Source organism: Vanessa atalanta, chromosome 30, assembly GCF_905147765.1.
Source record: "Vanessa atalanta chromosome 30, ilVanAtal1.2, whole genome shotgun sequence".
Lineage (NCBI taxonomy): Eukaryota > Metazoa > Arthropoda > Insecta > Lepidoptera > Nymphalidae > Vanessa > Vanessa atalanta.
In genome coordinates this window covers 644,337-666,504 of record NC_061900.1, presented here as the reverse complement: position 1 = coordinate 666,504, position 22,168 = coordinate 644,337, and the positions used below count along the sequence as shown (strand labels likewise).

Genomic DNA, 22,168 nt, shown 5'->3' with positions numbered 1-22,168 from the left:
TAAACTAAATCTTGAATTATATATGTTTTTCATAAATCTACTGCCTACTTATGAATTGGTACAAATTCATACACAAATTAATAAATTATGTATTTCATACTTTTTAAAATCTTATTTATCTAACAACATTTTTAATTCAATTTAGTCCAACACTATGTTTTATCTACAATGAAAAGTTTATTATAATTGCAATAAATTTCACAAATATAATTTATTACTAATATTCATTAAAATGATATATAAAAAAAATGGCAATATTAACAAGTTGCCATAACAAATATTATCGATTCAAAATTCGGAAAGTTATAATTATGTCAAAATATTTCATCAGACGAAGTGGGGATTTCAAAGATATTTCATAATATGCACAACAATTTCAATATTGTGTAATTGTAACAACTAACTCTTAACCGGGCGCGTTAAAGACACATCTTTCCAAAGTTCCTGACACAAAATCAATACTCATAGTATTGTGCTTATTTCATTGTTGTTTGTACAGTTGAAAATATTATTGTTTTTGTTACGTCATTGTAAATAGTTTGGCAGCGGTTTGGCTTGTGTACAATTTGTTTATTCACTTGAATCGTGTTGGTGAGAGCAATAGGTTTAATGTGACCTTGAACCCAGATCAAAACAGCTGTTAAGTGTAAGTACGTTTGAACTATTTTAAGAACATTTTTAACATTCATTTTTAGGGTCTTGGTCTTTATTCTAATTAGAAAAAAATAATATTGAAAAGTGCCTTTTTTAGTTTCTCGTTTTTTTTTTAAGTTATAATTTTAATCAGTAAGGTTTCATGCATTTTTACAAAAGAAACTGTTTATCGTTTTGTAACCTTATAACCTTGAGTCATATATAGATTCTTTGTTTCTTCACAAATATAATAGAAAATAAAAGCTATCATTGATTTACGACATTTAATTCTATTTGTGATCATTGTTTATGTAATTATGTGCAATTAAAATATTTTAAAGCTGTTTGTTTTTCTCCTGTTGCTTTCTTAATATAAACAAAATAAAAAACAAAGCATAAAAATGACTGAATTATGGATTATATAACTATTCCTAATAATGCAAATAATATTATTTTGAATAAACTTTTTTAATTCACTTCTTGTGATTGCACAATTTTCTTATCATTTTTCTTCATGGTGAAATACAAATTAGGCCATGAGACTGTATGTTGTTACCTCTACACTTTAAGAGCAGTAAAAAAAATAAAAATTGCTGTCACATAGCTAAGTTTGGAAACAAATGCCTTGTGTTATTACTTAGAAGTGCAACTAAGTAAGTCTGTCCCTGTTTAAGTCTATTAATATGTCGAGGTCTCAAATTACCTTTCTTTTTAATTGATGAAGTAACAGACAAATAACTTTCACATCTATAATATTAGTTTAATAAGTTAAAAAAGAAAGTATTTTTTTAGGCAGAATATTGTAACAATGCTCGAGTAACAACCACAAAAAAAAAAGTTTTTCAAAAATAGAAACGAATTCAATCCTTGTCTGACTCATCAAGTAATTTCTTATAATATTACATTTATAAACATATTTGATTGTAAACATACAAAAAGATAACATTTTTATTTTATCTTTTTTAATCTGTCATGACTAATAAAAATATTAAATGCCATAAAGGTTATCTGTTGTGATTATTTTGATAATAAAATTTGCCATTCACATATGTAACTTTAAAAAAAATACTTTTATATTTTATTAACTATGTGGGCAAACTTACTGATGGTAAGTGGTCACCACTGCTCATAGATATTGGTGCTGTAAGAAATATTATACATTTATTACATCACCAATGCGCCACCAACCTCTGGATCTAGAAAATATGTGCCTATAGTTATACTGTATGCTAAGTATTACTGTGTTTGCGGTAGATTATCTGATGAGTGATAAGTCTATGGGTGGTACATACCCAGGATGACACAAATCCCTACTATCAACTATTTTACATAGTCAAACGGAAGGTTACAGATTTAGGTCTTCGTATAGTTTTTTTTTTATGAAAATGACATGTATAAGGGCTTCAACCACAACATCTAAGATGCTGTCGTAGAAGCTTTGTTAATGTAAGAACTTTGTCTATGGGCAAAGGTGACAACTTATTGGATGAATTGCTTGCCTGCGATAATTAAATTAACGATTTGCACAGTTTGTTCTTTGTCTGTAATATTACGTAAAATAACATTTTAGGAACGTTCAAAATAAATACAGAATTTGGCAATATACCATTAAAAAAAACGAAACCAATGCCAGTAATGTAAGATATGGTGCCAAAACAATTTAATAAGTTTTTTTTTCCAATAATAGAATTAATAATTCGTAATGTTTATTTGTAAACATCTCATGTTTATTGTATATTATATTATAGTGTGTTATTACACAAAATATTGAACCCCGTGGTTTTGTTTATTGAGTTTCGTCCCGGTTACTTTACGTTTAATTCAAAGTGCCTGTATGTTTTAGTTTTGATCCAATTTTATATAGACCTGATAAAGTGAATTTAGAACACTTTAACGACGTTTAAAAAGTAGAATTATCTTGACACTTGTAGGATAATTTGACGTAACTGAGACGTCGTATGTCTCAGTTACGTCATATTATTCTCATTGGTCAAACAGCGCGCGCTTCACGGTTTTTGTTACCCACGTTCTTCCCTTTTCATTTAAATAACTCAACACGATTATAAATTGCGATAAATTTGCCGTCTCATTGAATTATGTTTATTTTCACACACTTGTGCACGATAAAAAGCCAAATAAATAACATTTGACAGCAAACTGACGCCATATCATTGGTCGAGTTGATTAATCTATGATATTCACTATGGATTTGTGAAAAAATTTCACAAATGCATTTGAACGTCGACGAAACTGTTATCGTAATTTTGGAAGCAAAATGAAAGTGGAAATAAGTAGTTGTGAAGTGTTGTATTATAAAAATATATTAATCATAAACTCTTAGTAGTGCACAATGTAGCTGAGTTATTAGAAAATCTCATGAAATACGTAAATCTAAGATTTGTTTATCTTTTTTCCTATTTCCATTGGAAAGGCTATATCTTTCTTTCTGATATGATTATAGAGAATATTTCAGTATATTTATGGGTCCGATCTTATAAAATTGTTCACATAAAATCTCTCTAATCATAAGTGTTACCTATTGTGACTTTAATGCGACAAAATACGGTAGTCTAAATATATAATAAAATTAAAATGGAAATAAATAGTTAAGAGTAATAGTGTTGTATTATAAATAAAGATATATTCATCATAAACTCTTAGTAGTGCCCAATATGGCTGAGTTATTAACAAATCATATGAAATACGTAAATCTAAGGTTTGTTTATCTTTTTTCCTACTTCCATTGGAATAGGCTGTAGTTTAATAATATGTAATGATGTTGTCAATAATTGAATTAAATGTTATTTCTGCGGAGACGAACCAACACGAAACTCAGTATTTAATAATGTATATTAATTAATACCAGATTTAACCAGATAAATGATATATTTATGGAAATAAGTAGTCTTATTAAAAACCAGTTTTTTTTGTTCTCACCGTGTCATTGACCTCTATTTTAAGTTATTTATATTTTTAGTAACTAGCCGTTCCTTCGTTAAGTATGTATTTACACAAAGTGAAAATTAGCTTAGTTGAAGCTTATATAGATAAGGAGTGTTTTACCCATTTCTATATGCGTAACATAATTACATAGTACCTACGAAAACCCTACGAGATAGATCAAAATAATGTACTACAGTATCGTACACCTTAAAAAGTTTTTCGAAAAAGTCCCCGATGGTATATGTCTATCTCTTATAGATAACCCACAATAAACATTTTTTTATCGTTACTTTTTACGAGAAATAATTGCTTATTTTCGAAGTGATTTTAAGCAATACAGCATTTATCCTTTTCCAATAAAGTTCCTTAAATACATTGTGCATTTAATATAGATCAATATGGCCCTATCATGTTATTTAAATAAAGATTTTCGAAAATATTACAGACTTGAAATGCGGTTTGTATTGTCTAATGAAAAAAAAGCTGTAAACTTTGTATATAAGGACATTCTGAAGTATATTTAGTATCAGCACTGCAGCCGTGTGAAGTCCGAGCGAGTCGCTAGTATTAAAAAAAATAGAACATATTTTTAAAATTTATGTTCACACTGTCAATGTCATCATACGTGTCAAACTTTAAACCAACGCGGATTTTGACGTTTCATTTTTTTTTAATCCTAATAGTAGCAAGGTTTTTTCAGGCTAAGCCTCATTATTTTTATTAAATTCAAATAGGCACGACTGATTAAAGATATAAGAATCTAACATAATTAAGATCTTGACCAATTATGTCGCGACATTTCAATGTCAAAATAATTAATTTGTGTTTTTTCCTGTGCCTGCCATTGACTATATCTTTGATTTTGGAACGAAGTTCTTACAGTAGAGTGAACTGGCGGAAATAGTCTTTTCCTTTTCTTACCTTTCTCCCTATCTCTTTCTATATTATAAGATTATATATAACACAGTTTTTTTTGTTATTGTTCCAATTCACACGGAGCTTTTAATAATAGTTGTATTTCTTGACATTTAATTATTCTCAAACGTTGTTGAATAGTTTATTATGTTACATTACATTAGCAGCCTGTTAATTGCCCACTGCTGGACTAAGGTGTCCTCTCCCTTCGAGGAGAAGGTTAGGAGCATATTCCACCACGCTGCCCCAATGCAGTAAAGGCAGAATTTCGTTGAAACTAATTTCAAGGAAATTTACTTGAAATTAGTTTCAACGAAATTCTGCCACACGTGTATCCACCAACCCGCATTGGGGCAGCGTGGTGGAATATGCTCTAACCTTCTCCTCGAAGGCAAATAACGTGAAGTGAAGGAAAAAATCGTGAGGAAACCTGCATGTGTTTAGACACACCGCCGAGCACGAGATGAATTATAAACACCAATTAAGCACATGAAAATTCAGTGGTGTTTACCTGGGTTTGAACCCGCAATCATCGGTTAAGATGCTTGTGTTCTAACTACTAGGCCATCTCGGTTCTTTTTTATTATATTGTCAGATATTAATTCAAAATAGTTATGTAGAGAAAACGACTTCGTTCCATCTGGGTGGCACACGACATCTCTTCAAGATCCGCTGAATACTTTCTCATCAAAAAGGTCGCCCTAAAGTTTTTTTTTTATGATTTCGGTAGGCTAATGGTAAGTCGTCACTACAGCACATAGACAATGGAGCTGTAAGAAATATTAACCATTCCTTACATCACCAATGCGCCACCAACTTCGGGAACTAAGATGTTATGTCCCTTGTGCCAGTAGTTACACTGGCTCACTCACCCTTCGAACCGGAACAATACTGAGTGCTGCTGTTTGGCGGTAGAATAACTGATGAGTGGGTGGTACCTACCCAGACGGGCTTGCACAAAGCCCTACCACCAAGTAAAAAAAAGTATTTATTTCAATTTACAGACAAACATGGATTCGTTCTTCAGCCTCTTCGATCCGTCAGATGGAAACGCGAACAAACAGAATAACAAGAAAAGACATAAAAACGACCAAGAAAATGCAAGGAAGAACCCAGACGCACCCAAAGGTAAGAATATAAATTACAATAGGTTTTTAAAACCCTCGTTTTGATTTGCTTGGGATTTTTGAGCAAGTCATCATCAGATCTTAACATATAAAAATGATTGTTACGGTTGTTTGGGGTTCTTGTTGAGAGTTTTAAAATGAGAATATACAACTCTTGCGCGTATAACATATATTTTTTAACGTTACAAAAATGTTTTGATTAACCGTCAGTAGCGTGACAACCATTCGAGGACGAGGCTTCTTTCAACCGCCTCTTTCAAGCGGCGTTCCGTTCTACGTCTTGACATGCCCCCGGCCTTGGAAGCTCCAACTTCCAAGAGTTTACGTTGTCCGCTGCATCCAGAGGTAGCGGGCAAATTTTAGAGAAGGCGCGCCGTGTAATTGCGCCGGATGCGACTCTAATGGCAGCAACTCTAGAAACTCCATCCTTCCCAGGGAACGTAGATACGATCCGGCCCATGCTCCACTTTAACGGAGGGCTGTTGTCATCTTTGATAAGGACAAGAGTGCCTTCCTTTAATGAATCTCCACTCTTCATCCACTTTGTCCTAACTTGTAGCTCCGAAACGTACTCTTTTGACCAGCGGGTCCAAAAGTGCTGTCGGACTTGCTCAACTCGTTGGTACCGCGTGAGTCGCTGAAGTGCAGCTTGCTCATAGTCTTCACTAGCAGGCGACGTCAGTGGACGACCAACCAAGAAATGGGCAGGAGTGAGTGGGGAAAAATCATTGGGATCCGCTGACATAGGAGAAATAGGACGGGAGTTCAGGACAGCTTCTACCTGTGTTAAGACTGTACTAAACTCTTCAAATGTAAAATGAACGTTGCCTAGCACCCTTTTAAGGTGATGCTTACATGACTTCACCCCCGCTTCCCATAGACCACCAAAATGAGGGGAATAGGGGGGAATGAAACTAAATTTAATATTATTGTTAATAGCATAATCTCTAATATTATCTGCGCAATTATTTAAAAATTTTGAAAATTCTGTCATTAAGCCAGTGAAGTTTCTTCCATTGTCCGAGAATACTTCTGCTGGTTTCCCTCGACGTGAGATGAATCGCTTGAGCGCAAGCAAATATGCATCAGTAGACAAATCACCCACTAATTCGAGATGGATGGCTCGAGTTGTAAAACAAATAAATAAACTAACATACGCTTTTGTTAATTTTGCACCTCTGCCCTTTCGATTTAGTATGAGCACCGGCCCAAAATAATCAACACCACTGACTGCGAATGGAAAACTTATAGCTAGTCGCTTAGTTGGTAAATTGCCCATCAGTGGACACAGAGTCTTGCCACGAAACCGCGTGCAAACAACACACTCGTGCACAACCCTCTTGGCAAGATTCCTGCCGCTGACTGGCCACCACGTTTCCCGAATGGTAAATAATAACAACTGTGGTGCTGCGTGTAACAGTTTTATGTGTTCATGGCGAAATAACAGGTAAGTAAAATGATGTTTAGATGAAAGTAGAATAGGATATTTTTTATTATAATCGAATTGAAAAACGTTAGACAATCTTCCCCCTACTCTTAATAATTTATTTTCATCCATAAATATATTTAAATTTTTTAAATTACTTTTAGTTTTTGCTTTATTTTTATACATTGTATCATACTCAGGAAACGATTCGCGCTGCGACAACAAAGCAAGCGTGCTAACTGCGTCTCGCAGCTCATCCACACTCAACGCACCCGTTCGTTTTGTGTTTGTCTTACGCGTGTTATATAAAAAACGTTTAACGTATGCCATGGTGCGTTGGATGCGGTTGAACCGCGAGAACCTGGAAAATGGAAATAAATCATTACAATCACCAAAGGTGTTACTTTGTATACTTAAACATTTAACTTCCGGTAGATTGTCTGCGTTTATCATGGTCGTACGTACCTGAGCTGAACGTGACGTAAAATTAGGATCGTGAAGAAAACTTGGGCCTTCCCACCACAACCCTAGGTCTTTTAATGTCGATAAATCAGTACCTCGTGACACTAAATCAGCTGGGTTATCGTGTGTTGCGACGTGCCTCCATATAAAGTCACGCGTCAGCTCCTGTACTTCGACTACCCGGTTCTGTACATATGTTTTTAATTGATAAGGTGCCATACGTAACCACCCTAAAACGATAGTTGAATCGCTCCAGAGTATGACGTCATCGAACTGACAACGGAGCGATTCAATTATCTTCACAGCAAGCCTAGCTCCCGTTATAGCGCCGCACAGCTCAAGCCTAGGAACAGTTAAAGTTTTTAAGGGGGCTACTTTGCCCTTAGCGCATAACAACCTTATTGTAACACCTTCTTGCGTAAAGGTACGTACGTATGCACATGCCCCGTAAGCTACTTGAGAGGCATCGGTAAAAATGTGTAGTTCTGAACGAATGTGAGACCTAGCAAATGCATGGCGCGGTATACGTATGTTACAAAGTTCATTGAGACTATTTAAAAACTTATTAAATTCATGTGACACATCGTGAGGTAACTCTGTGTCCCAATCAATCTTTAACAACCATAATTTTTGTAATAGAATTTTAACAGATATTATAGTCGCGCTTAACAAGCCTAAGGGATCAAAAATTTGAGATATAATCGATAATATACCACGTTTCGTTATCTTATTAGGGTGAACATCAATTTTAGTTTGATAATTAAGCTGATCAGAGTGACTAAGCCAACTCAATCCAAGTGTTTTTGACTGTGATTGTTCACCTAATGAAAGATTTTTAAACACTTGTGTTTCCGATTGTACATTATCCCGTTCAAAATTAAATAACCATTTACGAAGAGGAAAGCAACCCGAAGCTAAAACTTTAGTAGTTTTTTCGCATAATTCTAATAATTCATGCTTATTATTGCTCCCCGTAATCATATCATCAACATAAAAGTCCTGTGTTATTATTCGTTTAACGTCAAGGTCATTGCACTCGATAGCTAATTGTCGCAAACATCTCACGCTTAGAAAAGGCGCCGACGCAGTCCCGTAGGTCACCGTATTCAATCTATAGCTCTCGATGGGTGCATCTGGATTGCTTCGCCATAATATAAGCTGGAGGTCGCGTTGATTTTCCACGACTAACACCTGCCTATACATCTTCTCGATGTCGGCACAGGCTATATAAGTATTTTCGCGAAATCTCAATAGAATAGAAAATAAATCGCCTTGAATGGCTGGCCCGACCATCTGCAAATCATTTAAAGATTTATTAGTTGTTGATTGCGCACTCGCGTCGAACACAACCCGCAATTTTGTAGTTGTACTATTTTCATTAAACACACAAAAATGCGGCATGAAATAATGTATATTATTATAAGTGTAAACACGACTCATGTGACCTAATTTAATGTATTCATCTATAAATTCTTTATATAATTGTTTACAAGTCGGTGAAAGAGAAAGTCTTTTCTCGAGAGAAACAAAACGTTTATACGCTTGTGTGTATGATTCACCTAACATAGCTGGCGAATCTTTAAAAGGAATCGAAACAATAAACCGGCCTTCGTTATTGCGTTTAGTATTTTTTATAAAATGATTCTCACAATTTTGTTCAATATCAGACAACATGCGACATCTATCGGGAACTTCTTCAATCTCCCAAAACTTTCGTAATTGTGAATCTATATTTTGCGACAAATTACAACAAACAGTGTTGTTAGAACACGCGAATGTACTTATCGGTCCCGACACTATCCAACCTAGTTTAGTATTTTGTAGGTAAGGGCCGCACTCGAGACGTATTTTTCCGTCACATAATAATTCCCAAAAATGATCAGCACCTATCAAAATATCAATCGGATTACCTTCTAGGTACGAGGGATCTGCTAGCGTAATATTATTAGGAATTATTATTTTATTTATGTTTATAGGTATAGACGGCATACTAGCGACTATTTTTGGCAATACGTAACATTGTAAACAAGTTGTATATTCCCCGTCTAAGGAACGAATATTAATTTTACAGGATTGGAAACTTTGCGTGATAGAATTACCAATTCCTTGTATTTTTTGAATGGACTGTACTACTGGCGCGTTAATTTGATCACATAGTGATTTTCGAATAAAACAGCATTGGCTGCCACTATCTAGTAGAACGCGGCAAGTAATTGCATTCCCTAATTCATCTACAATATTGATTAACGCGGTTGAAAGCAAAACAGGGCTAGTAAGCGACGACTGCGCGGCTTGTACGTCTACATTACCTATAGTCACCTGCGATGAATAGGATTGCATTTGTGTGCGTTGAACTAATTGAGGAGGATCACTACTACACTCGCCTTGCTCGTGCGCCGGCAGCAGCGACCTCCGTCCCTCAGTGGGGCTGCGGCTATGCTCGCGATGAATGATCGTGTTGTGCTTAGCGTTGCACTTCCTACACGGTCCAAACTTACAAGTCTCTGCGCTATGTGCGGGACGCAAACAGTTTTTACATAATTTGTTATTAGTTATGAAATTAATCTTATCATCTATAGTTAAATCTAGGAATTTTTGACACGAATATAAGTAGTGATCGATTTTACAATAAGGGCATTGTTTTTTATTAAATTTATCGTGTTTTGACGTAGTTAAATTGCAGTGAATTTTAGAAATATTATGTGAAGTTTTAGTGTTAATTTTAGACTCGTAACTGTGTTTTGTATGTGAAGCTTGTAATGTTTCAAGCATATCCGCCCTTGATTTTAGAAATTGTAACAAATCATCTACTTCTATTCGTGTTTTAGACTTCTGAGCTTCTTTCTTTTTGTGTTCTTGTAATAAAATATCACTCCTATACTGCTCCCATTCGCGTTCAGTGGAGCTGTCAAGTTTAGTAACAATTAAGTAAATAACTATGGAATTCCAATGCTCAGTGGGCTCGCCTAATAACTTTAATGATCTTAGATTTTTAAGTACAGTATCAATTAATTTCCGTAATAATATAGGTGACTCATACGTTAGGTGCTTAAGATTAACCAGAGCTTTTATGTGATTATGAATAAGAAGCCTACTGTTGTTATACCTATTCATAAGCAATTCCCAAGCGGTATAGTAATTATCAGAGGTAAATTCAAGGGAGTCTATAACTAATGAAGCCGTACCTTTTAAAGATGACTTAAGATAGTGAAACTTTTGAATATTACTTATATCTTTAGAGGTATGAACTAGTGATATATACGTATTCTTAAATTCTATCCACTGATCATAGCTACCATCGAAAGTAGGCAAATTAATTGTAGGCAATTTAACTGACTGATGCACACTCAAACTGTCTTCACTGATTTGTACATTAGGTGAACCACAATCTATGTCTAAAATGCAATTTGCCTGCGCTAATATACCATAGTACTTACATTCAAACGATTCCCTCTCGTCAAGTTGCTCATCACTTTGAGACTCAGGAAGAACCTCATCTAGCTTATTTTGCACTTGATTAAAATCTGAAAATATATTAATTGCACCTTTAATTCTTAAATTTAATTCCATTCTTTTACTTCGGTCTAAAACCTGATCCTTGTACGAATTAACACAGGCAGATAACTTGGTAAGGCGGCCTTTCAGGGATCCTCTTTGTTTGGTCAACTCCTTGATTAACTGCGTCGTTGGATCTCCAAGTGGTGATACCGGTAGTGGTACTATAAGTTCTGGTTTCGACATTTTGAGATCCGACTCGAAGCACCAATGTTTGGGGTTCTTGTTGAGAGTTTTAAAATGAGAATATACAACTCTTGCGCGTATAACATATATTTTTTAACGTTACAAAAATGTTTTGATTAACCGTCAGTAGCGTGACAACCATTCGAGGACGAGGCTTCTTTCAACCGCCTCTTTCAAGCGGCGTTCCGTTCTACGTCTTGACAACGGTATATATCTCTTTCGGACAATAAAAGTAAATAAATATTTATTAGTGTATAATATATATATATATATATATTTTAATTCTCATTTTTAGAACTGAGTCAATATGATGACTATGTAGTTCTCGTAAGGCTACCTTATATGAAGCAAAAACTAAACTATCACCAACTTAAAACTTTATTATCGATTCATATTATTGCGCACCATCTTATACATCATTTTTGCTGCTGCGGATGAATATATATTAAGTATAAGTATTAGTGTGTAAATATTTGTACCGCCTACTCGGATGGTTTTAAAAAATCTCTCTCAGATTGGGTTGTCTGGAAGAGATGGCTAATTAGCCATAAGTCCGCCCATTGTACACACATAAAATAATTGGTTATATTTTTGTTTTGAGCATTATGTCTATTTTTGTTTTTTTTTTTTGTTTAATCCTAAGATTTCTGTATTTTTGTTTGTGAACAATAAAGTATATTAACATAAGAGATATTAACAAAAGTTATTTCGCAAAATATAAACATCAAAATTAAGAACCTCCTTTTTGAAGTCGGTTGTACCTACTATGTTTATGTAACGCACGCTAGTAAAGCCCCAGTCGGCGTGATGTCTTCAGTCACAGCTAACACCGTCGTCAATAAAACAATTCACACAAAATATTCAAAATCAAACTCGAAATTCCTTTATTCAAAATAGAAGCATTACACTTTCTTATTGATGGTCAAATTAAACACTACCACCGGTTCGGAAAAAGGAACACCCTGACCTGAGAAGAACCGGCGAAAGAAACTCAGCGGGTCTTTTTTTTTTCGTCAAATTAATTATATACATAATTGTATATGAATAGAAACAGCCAGGAGGCGATCGTTTCATTCCCAAGGTGTGCTATCAAACATAAACTCACTAATTGTATAGTAACCTTTCGCACACAAGCGTTCCTTAACAATTTTTTTAAATCTCGCAACAGAATGAATTTCTTTATGTCGAACAGGGAGACGGAGAGGTCGCCGTTCCCAGGGGAAGAATGAAACGCTACCAGAAGAATCGTCGTTCTTGTGCGAACCGGATCTCAGCACAGAGATATTAGTTAAGGATTACAGCTACATTGAGAACTACATCGAAGTGAATAGAAGGGATGAAGGTGGGTTTACTATACATAAGTTTACTATTTATAGACGACCATTAAACTAAACTTCATTACACACAAAACTTAACCCCAATTTTATCCCCAAACAAACTTACAAATTCCTTTTCACACCCTGAAGGGATCGTTTTTGTAATAAAAGCTAACCTATGTCCATCAACTACTGACTCAAACTATTCCCATAACAAATTACATCGAAATAGAATCACCGGTTTAATAGTTTTTTTTTTTTTTTATAAAAAAAAGTTTTTACAAAAACATAAGTTCTCGCCAAGCTGGTATGCTTAACGGCGAGACGCGCTCGTTATTACATAAAAAAATAATAATAATACAGTATTCACTTCCCACATACATTTGTTTAAATATCACAATGGCGACATTTTTTCTTCATCGAGAAACAAATCCCTTAACTTAATATTTAACAGTTTTCTGCTTATTTCATTTTTTTGTCTTAGCATAACATTTCTATTGAATAATTTTGGTATCATATATTTAGTTGTTCTTTCCCCATACTAATTATTTATTTTTGGCTGATATAACTTTTTGTCGGTAACTCTTCTCGTATTATATTTATTATTTGATAATATTTTATATTTGTCCTTGTAATAATATTCTAATCCTAATAAATATTCTACCTTTTTGTCTACTGGTAATATTTTGCATGTATAAAATAGCCTATCATAATCTCTATTACATCTTTTCTTAACATTTTTACTAACTAGGACCTTGATCAGAGTTACTTTCGCATTTATAATATTAGTATGGATGTTACTGCCTTTTATTATTGACCAAAACTGGTCAAAACCTCATGTAGTTCATTTGTCAGTAATATTAATCATTCCTCGTGTCATCAATCCGCGAACAACATTGGGAACTAAAATGTTTTGTCCCTTGGGCCTGTTGTTACACTGGCTGGTTGACACTTCAAATCAAAACATATTTTTTTTACAAATCAGTGTCAGTCATCAAGACTTCAGAATAGGCCGCTTATTCTATGAGAACAATTTATAATCTCACCGCTGAATACGGTCGTGATATATAAAAAAAAAAACTAAATGTGCGTCTCTAGACGCCCGACAGAAGTAATAACTTAAACGAATCTAAATTGAATTATTTAATAATGAAATTGTTTAACTTGAGAAAAGCTTAGGTTATTACTTAAATTTTATGAAATGCCACGAATTCAGCTAGTTGTCTTTAGTTATTGTAATGTTTTAAGGATAAATGCATCGAAATATTGGCCGTAAGTCCTTTTTCAAAATCCCACGAGGGAAATAAGAAAGTTGGAATTTCCTTGTTCATCTCCAATGTTGTTAAATTTCCAGATACAAAAGAAGACGAGAAGAAACCACGCAGAAGAAACTCAGGCCGAAAGAACAGACGCAAGAAGAACAAAATATCACCAGCGAAAGATGTTCTAAGCGCAGCGTGGCAGAACTGTCCACCAGAAGCACCGGAAACGTTAAACAATCAGTCGTCAATACCGAAGATTTGCGACGAGAAAATTGGCAAAAACGTCAACGATTTGAAATCAGAAGACGATTTTAAGAAGAATAAGAGGAAACCGTTCAATGATGATGAGGATGCGAAGAGAAGTGGGACGAAGTTCGCTGATCGCGTTTACAACGTCATCGACAAGCTCGAGAAAGTGAGGATCAAGGACGATATGTATCTAACTGGTGACTTCAATTCTGAGGACCTGGAGAGTGACTTCTTCTACAGCTCTGATGACATGGAGGATCTCTGTGATGACACGTAAGTCATGGCTTTTTAATTAAATATATATATATATATGATGTTCCAGTTGTAATGTTCCAATGTTCCAGTTTTTGGTAACAACTTGTCTAATTTGAGGGTTTTTTTTTCTTTACTTCATAGGACATCCGATGCTGAAGACTCTGGAGACGAGTGCTACGGTAGTCTACCCCCGGAGCCTCGATTCGGCAACGTCGAATACAAATTACAACTAGTTTCGCCGTGCGAGAGACGCTTCCAGCATTTAGTGACACAGGTGAGTGATGTTTGTGAGCTTTAAGGGAGAAAAATGGGAGGGGAGGCTTTGTATGAATTTCACTTCTACGAAGTCTTACTAGTTAGACTACTAGAAGTATTACTAGTTATTATAAGTATGAGAGAAGCAAAGTGCAATGCAAAGCGTTTTGTTTTAAGTTGAGAGTAAATTATCTGACTGCTTCGTCTCACACCCTGGCACCGTCATCTTTAAATGTGATTAAAATTTTATTTAAAAAAAAAAAAACTAAAATGGAAGGCATTCATCAATAGAGCATACACATGAATTGTGAAAAGTCGGATAAATACATAACCCATGAGTCTTTGCCGTTAGCATTTCTAAGTGCGCTCTGCCCCCAGCTGAAGTGGCGCCTGCGGTCGGGCGGCGGCGCTGCGGTGTACGTGGTGGGCGTGCGGGACTGCGGCGCGCTGCGGGGCCTGCGCGCCGGAGCCCTACGCGCCTCGCTGCGCGCGCTGCGGGACATGGCGCGCGCGCTCGGCGCCGTGCTCGTGTCCGCCAGGGCGCGCCGCGTGGCGCCCGCGCGCGCCGTCGCCGAGGTGTACATCCGCAAGGTGAATGACCTGCCCCCCCCCCCTTCGCTGTCTTATCCATCCACAAGAAGAGCGGCCCATTCTTATTGCATATACAGTTCACACAATGTAAATTTGCCGCTCTAAAACCGGAAAGACGGTATAGTTGCCAAAAAAGTGACAGCAGTTAAAAAAATTCAAATGATAAAACTTTCGTTGTGTCGCAGTTAGCGGACACGCAACAGAGCGTCGAGCTGCGAGTTGCGGTGATGGGAGCGAACGAAGCGGGCAAGTCGACACTTATAGGCGTTTTAACTCAAGGTACTTATGTACTTTGTCATGTTTAAATCAATAGAAATCATTATTTATTTATTAGGCTGTATATCCGAAAGCCTTTGACACATATTCCAGTTAGAACATTAAGAATTCACTTGTCAAAAAAGTCCGTTGACAATTAACTCCTAAGCTTTAAATAAAGCCTCTGCTCAGTCCTGCTTCCTCTTCAGTAACAAAACATCCACAAAAAAAAAATCGCTTTGTAAATGACGGAGTTCTGAGATAACTGGCAAAAAAAGTAATGAGTAACTTCTTTTTTTGAAGTCGGTTAAAAATTTTAGTTTAAAACTGTCATTAGTATCTTGGAGCTCCGTAGGTAAGGAAGCGGGTTAGACAACAATAATAATTATTGCTGTTTGGCGGTAGAATTTATGATGAGTTCCTACCCAGGCGAGCTTGCAGAAAGCCTTACCACGGAGGAAATAGTAAAGTGCTATAGTGTTGTACTATAAATAAAGTCATATTAATATGTTAGAGCTATTAAAAAAAGTATGTATATCTAAGCTTTGTATATCTTTAATCCTTCCATATTAACACGCTTATATTAGCTTCACTTACGTAAGAAGATCTTGGAATCTTAATTTGCCCACTTCCCGGTCTTCGATTGGGATGTAATTTTGCACACGCTCTGAGTTCTGATGACAATACACGACTAGCTAAGAAACGTCATTACAAATCCAATATGGCGATCTCCCCAAGATGGCGGACTGGCTGTTTGAAATCCACCCCCATGATATGGATATCAAATGAAAGGGTTTGCTGTCAGGAATACGAAAAAAATAGTCACGTGACTTAAATCCAACATGGCAGATTGGCTATTCGAAATGAACCCCCTGATATGGGTATTAAATGAAAGGGTACTTAAAGCTAAAACCGTGTTTTTTAGTTTTTAACTATTATTTTTGGACAAAATGCTCCATTTGTAATTTTAAGTGCGAGCTAAAAGCGTGTTGTTTTAGTTTTTTAAATTATATGAGCCGAGATGGCCCAGTGGTTAGAACGCGTGCATCTTAACCGATAATTTCGGGTTCAAACCCAGGCAAGCACCACTGAATTTTCATGTGCTTAATTTGTGCTTATAATTCATCTCGTGCTCGGCGGTGGAGGAAAACATCGTGAGGAAACCTGCATCTAATTTCAACGAACTGCCACATGTGTATTCCACAAACCCGCATTGGAGTAGCGTGGTGGAATGTGCTCCAAAACTTCTCCTCAAAAGGGAGAGAAGACCTTAGCCCAGCAGTGGGAAACTTACAGGCTGTTTATGTTATATGTATGTTAAATTATATTTGTTATTACAGGTGAACTTGATAACGGTAGAGGGAGCGCTCGTTTGAACATGTTCAGACATTTGCACGAAGTGAAAAGTGGAAGGACGTCTTCTCTCAGCCACGAGATACTCGGCTTCGATGCTCAGGTGAGTGAAAAAAGTATTACGACGAATTTTTAACTGAGGCGAAATAAAATATAATTTCGTAACTACCTTGAATATTAATACTTAGTATTGTTGTGTTTCGGTTTGGAGGGTTAGTCAGTGTAACTACAGGCACAAGGGACATGACATCTTACCAAGGTTGGTGGCGCATTGGTTATACTAGTGGTTAAGAAGTTATCGTCATCCTGCTGTTATCTCTCTGTTTGTCTGAACGCGATGAACTCAGAAACTACCGAACGGATTATAATAAACAAAAAAAAAAAAAATACGGTTTTAACCAATGGACGGAGTACTTCATGGAGAAGGTTTAGGTGTATAATTCAATACTGAATAGATTTGTGTTTATTGACTGAAGTTTGAAGATGATTGTTGAAGATGCTGGAAACATGTCGACGGGAGTATCTGAAGCCGCGTAAGCGGATACGTTTGTATGTATTACGATACAGACGTTCTATGTTGACTCAAGCGAAGCCGGATTGTGTAGCTAGTATTAATAAAGTCAGTTGAAATACTCAGGGTAATGTCGTCAACTACGGCTGCTCCGAGTTGATGACGGCGGAGCGCATCGGAGAGAGGAGCGCCAAGCTGGTGTCGTTCCTGGACCTGGCGGGCCACAGCAAGTACCAGCGCACCACGCTGCACGGCCTCACGGGCTATTCCCCGCACTACGCCATGCTCGTTGTGAGTAGCCAAAAACTTTGGCACAATTATTTTTAATCCCATTGTCATCTTCATACAAAGTACTAGTTCAATGTCTGCCTCTATTAATTATGTCCTTTGTGACATACCGAGTGATTATTTATGTTTACAGTTAATAGGTTTGCTAAATAATCCAACAGATGGCGTTATTTAAGATTTTTTTTTTAAATTTAAGTTCGGGTTTAAAAACTTTATTTAAAAGAATTTACATTCACTTAAAAAACAATAATACAATTATAAAAATTTAAGTTTTATAAATCAAATCAAAATATACTATATTCAAGAAGGCACTTGCGATCACTTGAAATTTTTTACATGATTTAATTATATATAAAGCTATAAAAAATTCGGAATGTCAATAGAATCTCAGTAGTTTCTCTTTTCATGTCCAATTAAATTTACATTTTGACGACCTCCATGGTCGAGTAGAGTGTACACCGGTTTTCACGGGTACGCCACTCCGAAGTCCCGGGTTCGATTCCCGGCCGAGTCGATGTAGAAAAAGTTCAATAATTTTCTATGTTGTCTTGGGTCTGTGTGTTTGTGGTACCGTCGTTGCTTCTGATTTCCATAACACAAGTGCTTTAGCTACTTACATTGCATTGATCCCAATGATCAGAGTAATGTATGTGATGTTGGCTACTATTTATTTATTTATTTACATATGTTCTGCATAGAAAGCAATTAATAAAATCACGATATTCATCTTTGATATAAACTTGTATTGATGCAATGTAATGTGCCTTATTTATGTTATTTTGTTAACATTACATACGTTACATTAGCAGCCTGTAAATTTCCCACTGCTGGGCTGAGGCCTCCTGTCCCTTTGAGGAGAAGGTTTGCTGCTCCAATGCGGTTTGGTGGAATACACATGTGGCAGAATTTCCTTGAAATTAATCACATGCAAGTTTCCTCTCGATGTTTTCCTTCACCGCTGAGCACGAGTTGAATTATAAACACAAATTAAGCACATGAAAATTCAGTGGTGCCTGCCTTGGTTTGAACCCGAAATCGTCGGTTAAGATGCTCGCGTTCTAGCCACTGGGCTATCTCGGCTCTTTTTTGTTAACACGTAACTTTGATTCCTAGATATCGGCAACGGCGGGTATCACTCGTATCACCGAAGAGCACATCGGGCTGCTGCTCGCCTTAGACATGCCGTTCTTCGCGGTTATCAACAAGTGTGAACTTGTTAGCAACATCAATACCGTTGTTGCGAGGCTGGCGCAGTTGTTGGAACCCGCTAACAAGGTCAGTGGATTATTTTATAACGGTTAAAATAAGTAGGCTGTCTGCCTACCCTGTCTAGAAACTGTCCTTAAACTCGTTGTTATTGTGTTTAAAGTGAACAATATATATATATATATATATATATATATATATATATACAGTGGATTTCGGGTATAACGACGATAAAGGGACCACTGTTATTTCGTCGTTACATCTGGATGTCGTTACAGGCAAAGGCAAAAAGATACAGACTTTTAACAGATTTTTAAGGATCTGGACTCAAAGCACTCTAATATTTTATCACGGTTTTTCCACATCGTAGATATTGTTGAATGCGAAACTTTGTATTCTTTGCAAAATGTAACACTTTTGTGTCTTTGGCGGCCGACTCCGGTCGCAACATCTGATTTTAGTACAAACTATTCAATAAAAACAGTCGCTACGTCCGAACTCGACGTTACATCCAAAGTCGCTATAGCCACATGTTTGTACATACTGTAGTATGCTTTAATTCAAGGGTCTTAGATTTAACGTCACTATAGACGAATGGTCGCTATAACCAAGGTCGTAATAAATGAAATCCACTGTATATATAATCTGAATCTGTTGATCCGATCCAGCAATAAAATTTTATTTTATTTTACTAACAATAAGACTTACAGCTACAAACCGAAATAACTGCGGGTAAATCCGCGATCACAGCTAGTGTCGTATACATATTATTTTATTTAAATTATTATTATTATTGTTTCAGAAACCTCTATTAATAACGGACGAAAACATGGCGAGGAACTGCGTCGCGCCGCAGAAGTCATTATTAGATACCATAGACAGTGTAGACGAAGAGATCAAAAAGGAGGACGAGTGAGTACCCAAACGTGCCAGCGTTTGTTGCATACTAATAATTTCATGGAGAATAAATAATAATGATACTGTTTTTTTGTCGATTTGTCGGTAAACAATAGCTACGAATACTCTTGTCTATTTTTTTTGTATAATCTATGTACTTGAATAAAGTATATTTTGGTTGGTGGTATAGTAAGGAATGATGATCTCGATGGGTGACAACTTTTGATGAGTTTTTAGATGAGTCACGATGATATTTTCACCTTTTACACATATGTCGGTACCAGCGAAAATGGTTTAATTAGTGTAAAGGTCGAGTTGTCAGTAACGGTGGCGGTGTGTCCGCAGGCGGGTGGCCGTGTTCCCGGTGAGCTGCGTGCGCGGCGCCGGCCTCAACGCGCTGCACGCGTGTCTGCTGGCGCTGCAGCCGCGCCGGGACCTGCTGCAGCGACCCGAGGACGTCAGTGTACCCCCCTTCCTCCCACACACAGACCAGCAAACTTGCGATTATTAGACAGCAGCCCGGAGTTTAAAAGTCGTGATGCCACTCCCGTGTCCCGTTGTTCCTGATCTGAAGTATATCAGATCGAGTCCAAATGTCATGTCATTGTGCAGACCTGTGCACTTTAGCTTCTCCACAGTAGACCGGCCAGTTGAGAATGACCCCCATTGTGGGTCGATATTATCCTCCCTGGAACAATATTATACTAAATACGTTTAACGCGTAATTGTTGCTAAGGTAACGGTCGGTGTCACTTTACAGGAGGCGTGCGAGTTTCAAATCGATGAAATATTTCACGTGGGGGACTCGACGGGCCCCGTCGTGGGAGGCCTGCTCGCACGAGGGCGGCTGTTCGAGGGCGACGAACTCATCATAGGTTCGTTGCAGTCTACCGCGCTGTTCACGCATGAGATGCCCGAGCCATTACACGTAGACCTCCCCCCCCCCCCAGGTCCGCTGGAGTCCGGCGAGTTCGCGGAGATCTCGGTGCGCACGATATACCGCAACCGCGTCCCGTGCGGCAGCGTGCGCGCCGGGCAGTCGGCGTCGCTCGGGCTGGGGCGCTTCCCGCCGGGCCTGCGGCAGGGCATGGTGCTGCTGGCGCGCCCGGGGGGCTACGCCGCGGGACACGAGCGACCCACCTTCGGGGGCTGTCCGCCCGGGACCTGCAGAGGACGACAGGTGGGTCTCGTGTGCGCTTCTCTACTTAACATTTAATACGAAACAAATGAAAAACAATGGTTTCGACGAGTTTCGTTAGCCAGTTCCTCTCGGGTTCCTGTCAGATCTTTCCGAACGGGTGAAAGATTTATTCGACAGTAAACTAGTGTAATCCTTTTATATTTAACACTGCATCTTCGATCGTTTTTGAACAAAACACATTTAATCGTAACAGATATCAGAACTGGTCCAATCGTCGCAAAATTCGGAGAAGAATCGCAAGAACGCCAGGAGGCAGAACAAGAACATCCTCCAGGACATAGCCAATGCTAAGAACAGCCTCACCAAGAGCTCGGACACGAAGTGCGCCAACGTGTTCGTGGCGGACGACGACAAGTACAGCGCGCAGGAGCGCTGCGTGTGCGACGACTTGGTGTTCCTCGAAGACCCGAACGACCCTAGGGGCTGTATATACTTCCAGGTCAGTTGAATTCCACCAGATACCAGATCTTTAGCAATGTTTTGGATTCACTTTGACACGCGTAACGTCTCAAAGTAAATTTCAATGGCAGGACTAGTAAACTTTATATTAATTTACTTTTTTGTTTCCTATAGTGTTACCACGTTTTATTTTTTTTTTCTCTTAAATCTATGTTAGTGTTGTTTTGTGATTAATTCAATTTTTTTTTAACTATATTATAGGAACCCCTTCGTAGGGTATAGGCCTCCTCCAATTCTTTCCATTTTTTCCTATTCTGAGCTAATTTTATTCAGTCTTTCCCAGTCGTTTATTCTATATCGTCGCTCCACCGTTTTTGTGGTCTGCCCACGATTCTTTTTCCTTGTGGGCCGGACCATTTCGTACTCTTGAGAGTCCATCGCTGGTCTGTGCATCTCGCTACATGGCAGGCCCAGCTCCATTTTAGTTTTAGTGCTTGTTGTACACTGCACTAATAGCTCTGCTATATTACGCACTACAAACAGTTCTTCATTACATAGTATAAAACAAAGTCGCTTACCGCTGTCTGTCCCTATATATGCTTAAATCTTTAAAATTACTCAACCGATTTTGATGCGTTTTTTTAAAAGATAGATCGATTCAAGAGGAAGGTTTATATGTGTAATACATGCACTGTATAGTAGAGGAACACTGATAATTTTAGAGGCTTCTGATGTGATGTCGTAAATAAGCACATTTTTGCGCTTACATTGCAAACGCTGGCCGAACCCTTCGAGATAGATTAAAATAATGTATATATATAAACCTTTCTTGAATCAATCTATTAAAAAAACGGTATATACAATCCGAGAGAAGCGAAAACAA

General features: G+C 37.3%; 1 protein-coding gene across 1 annotated transcript in view; it reads left to right on the top strand.

Annotated features, from left to right (window-relative positions):
* The first annotated feature begins 314 nt into the window (after nt 1-314).
* Nucleotides 315-22,168, top strand: part of LOC125075332 (GTP-binding protein 2) — a 29,916-nt gene continuing 8,062 nt past the window's right edge. The window contains exons 1-15 of the mRNA XM_047687055.1: nt 315-646; nt 5,496-5,619; nt 12,440-12,589; nt 13,918-14,347; nt 14,471-14,603; nt 14,963-15,175; nt 15,361-15,454; nt 16,771-16,886; nt 17,421-17,585; nt 18,696-18,857; nt 19,591-19,700; nt 20,031-20,142; nt 20,446-20,560; nt 20,636-20,865; nt 21,080-21,325. Of these exons, the coding sequence (XP_047543011.1) occupies nt 5,502-5,619; nt 12,440-12,589; nt 13,918-14,347; nt 14,471-14,603; nt 14,963-15,175; nt 15,361-15,454; nt 16,771-16,886; nt 17,421-17,585; nt 18,696-18,857; nt 19,591-19,700; nt 20,031-20,142; nt 20,446-20,560; nt 20,636-20,865; nt 21,080-21,325 (2,394 nt within the window). The 5' untranslated portion in view covers nt 315-646; nt 5,496-5,501. The remainder of the gene's footprint in view (nt 647-5,495; nt 5,620-12,439; nt 12,590-13,917; nt 14,348-14,470; nt 14,604-14,962; nt 15,176-15,360; nt 15,455-16,770; nt 16,887-17,420; nt 17,586-18,695; nt 18,858-19,590; nt 19,701-20,030; nt 20,143-20,445; nt 20,561-20,635; nt 20,866-21,079; nt 21,326-22,168) is intronic.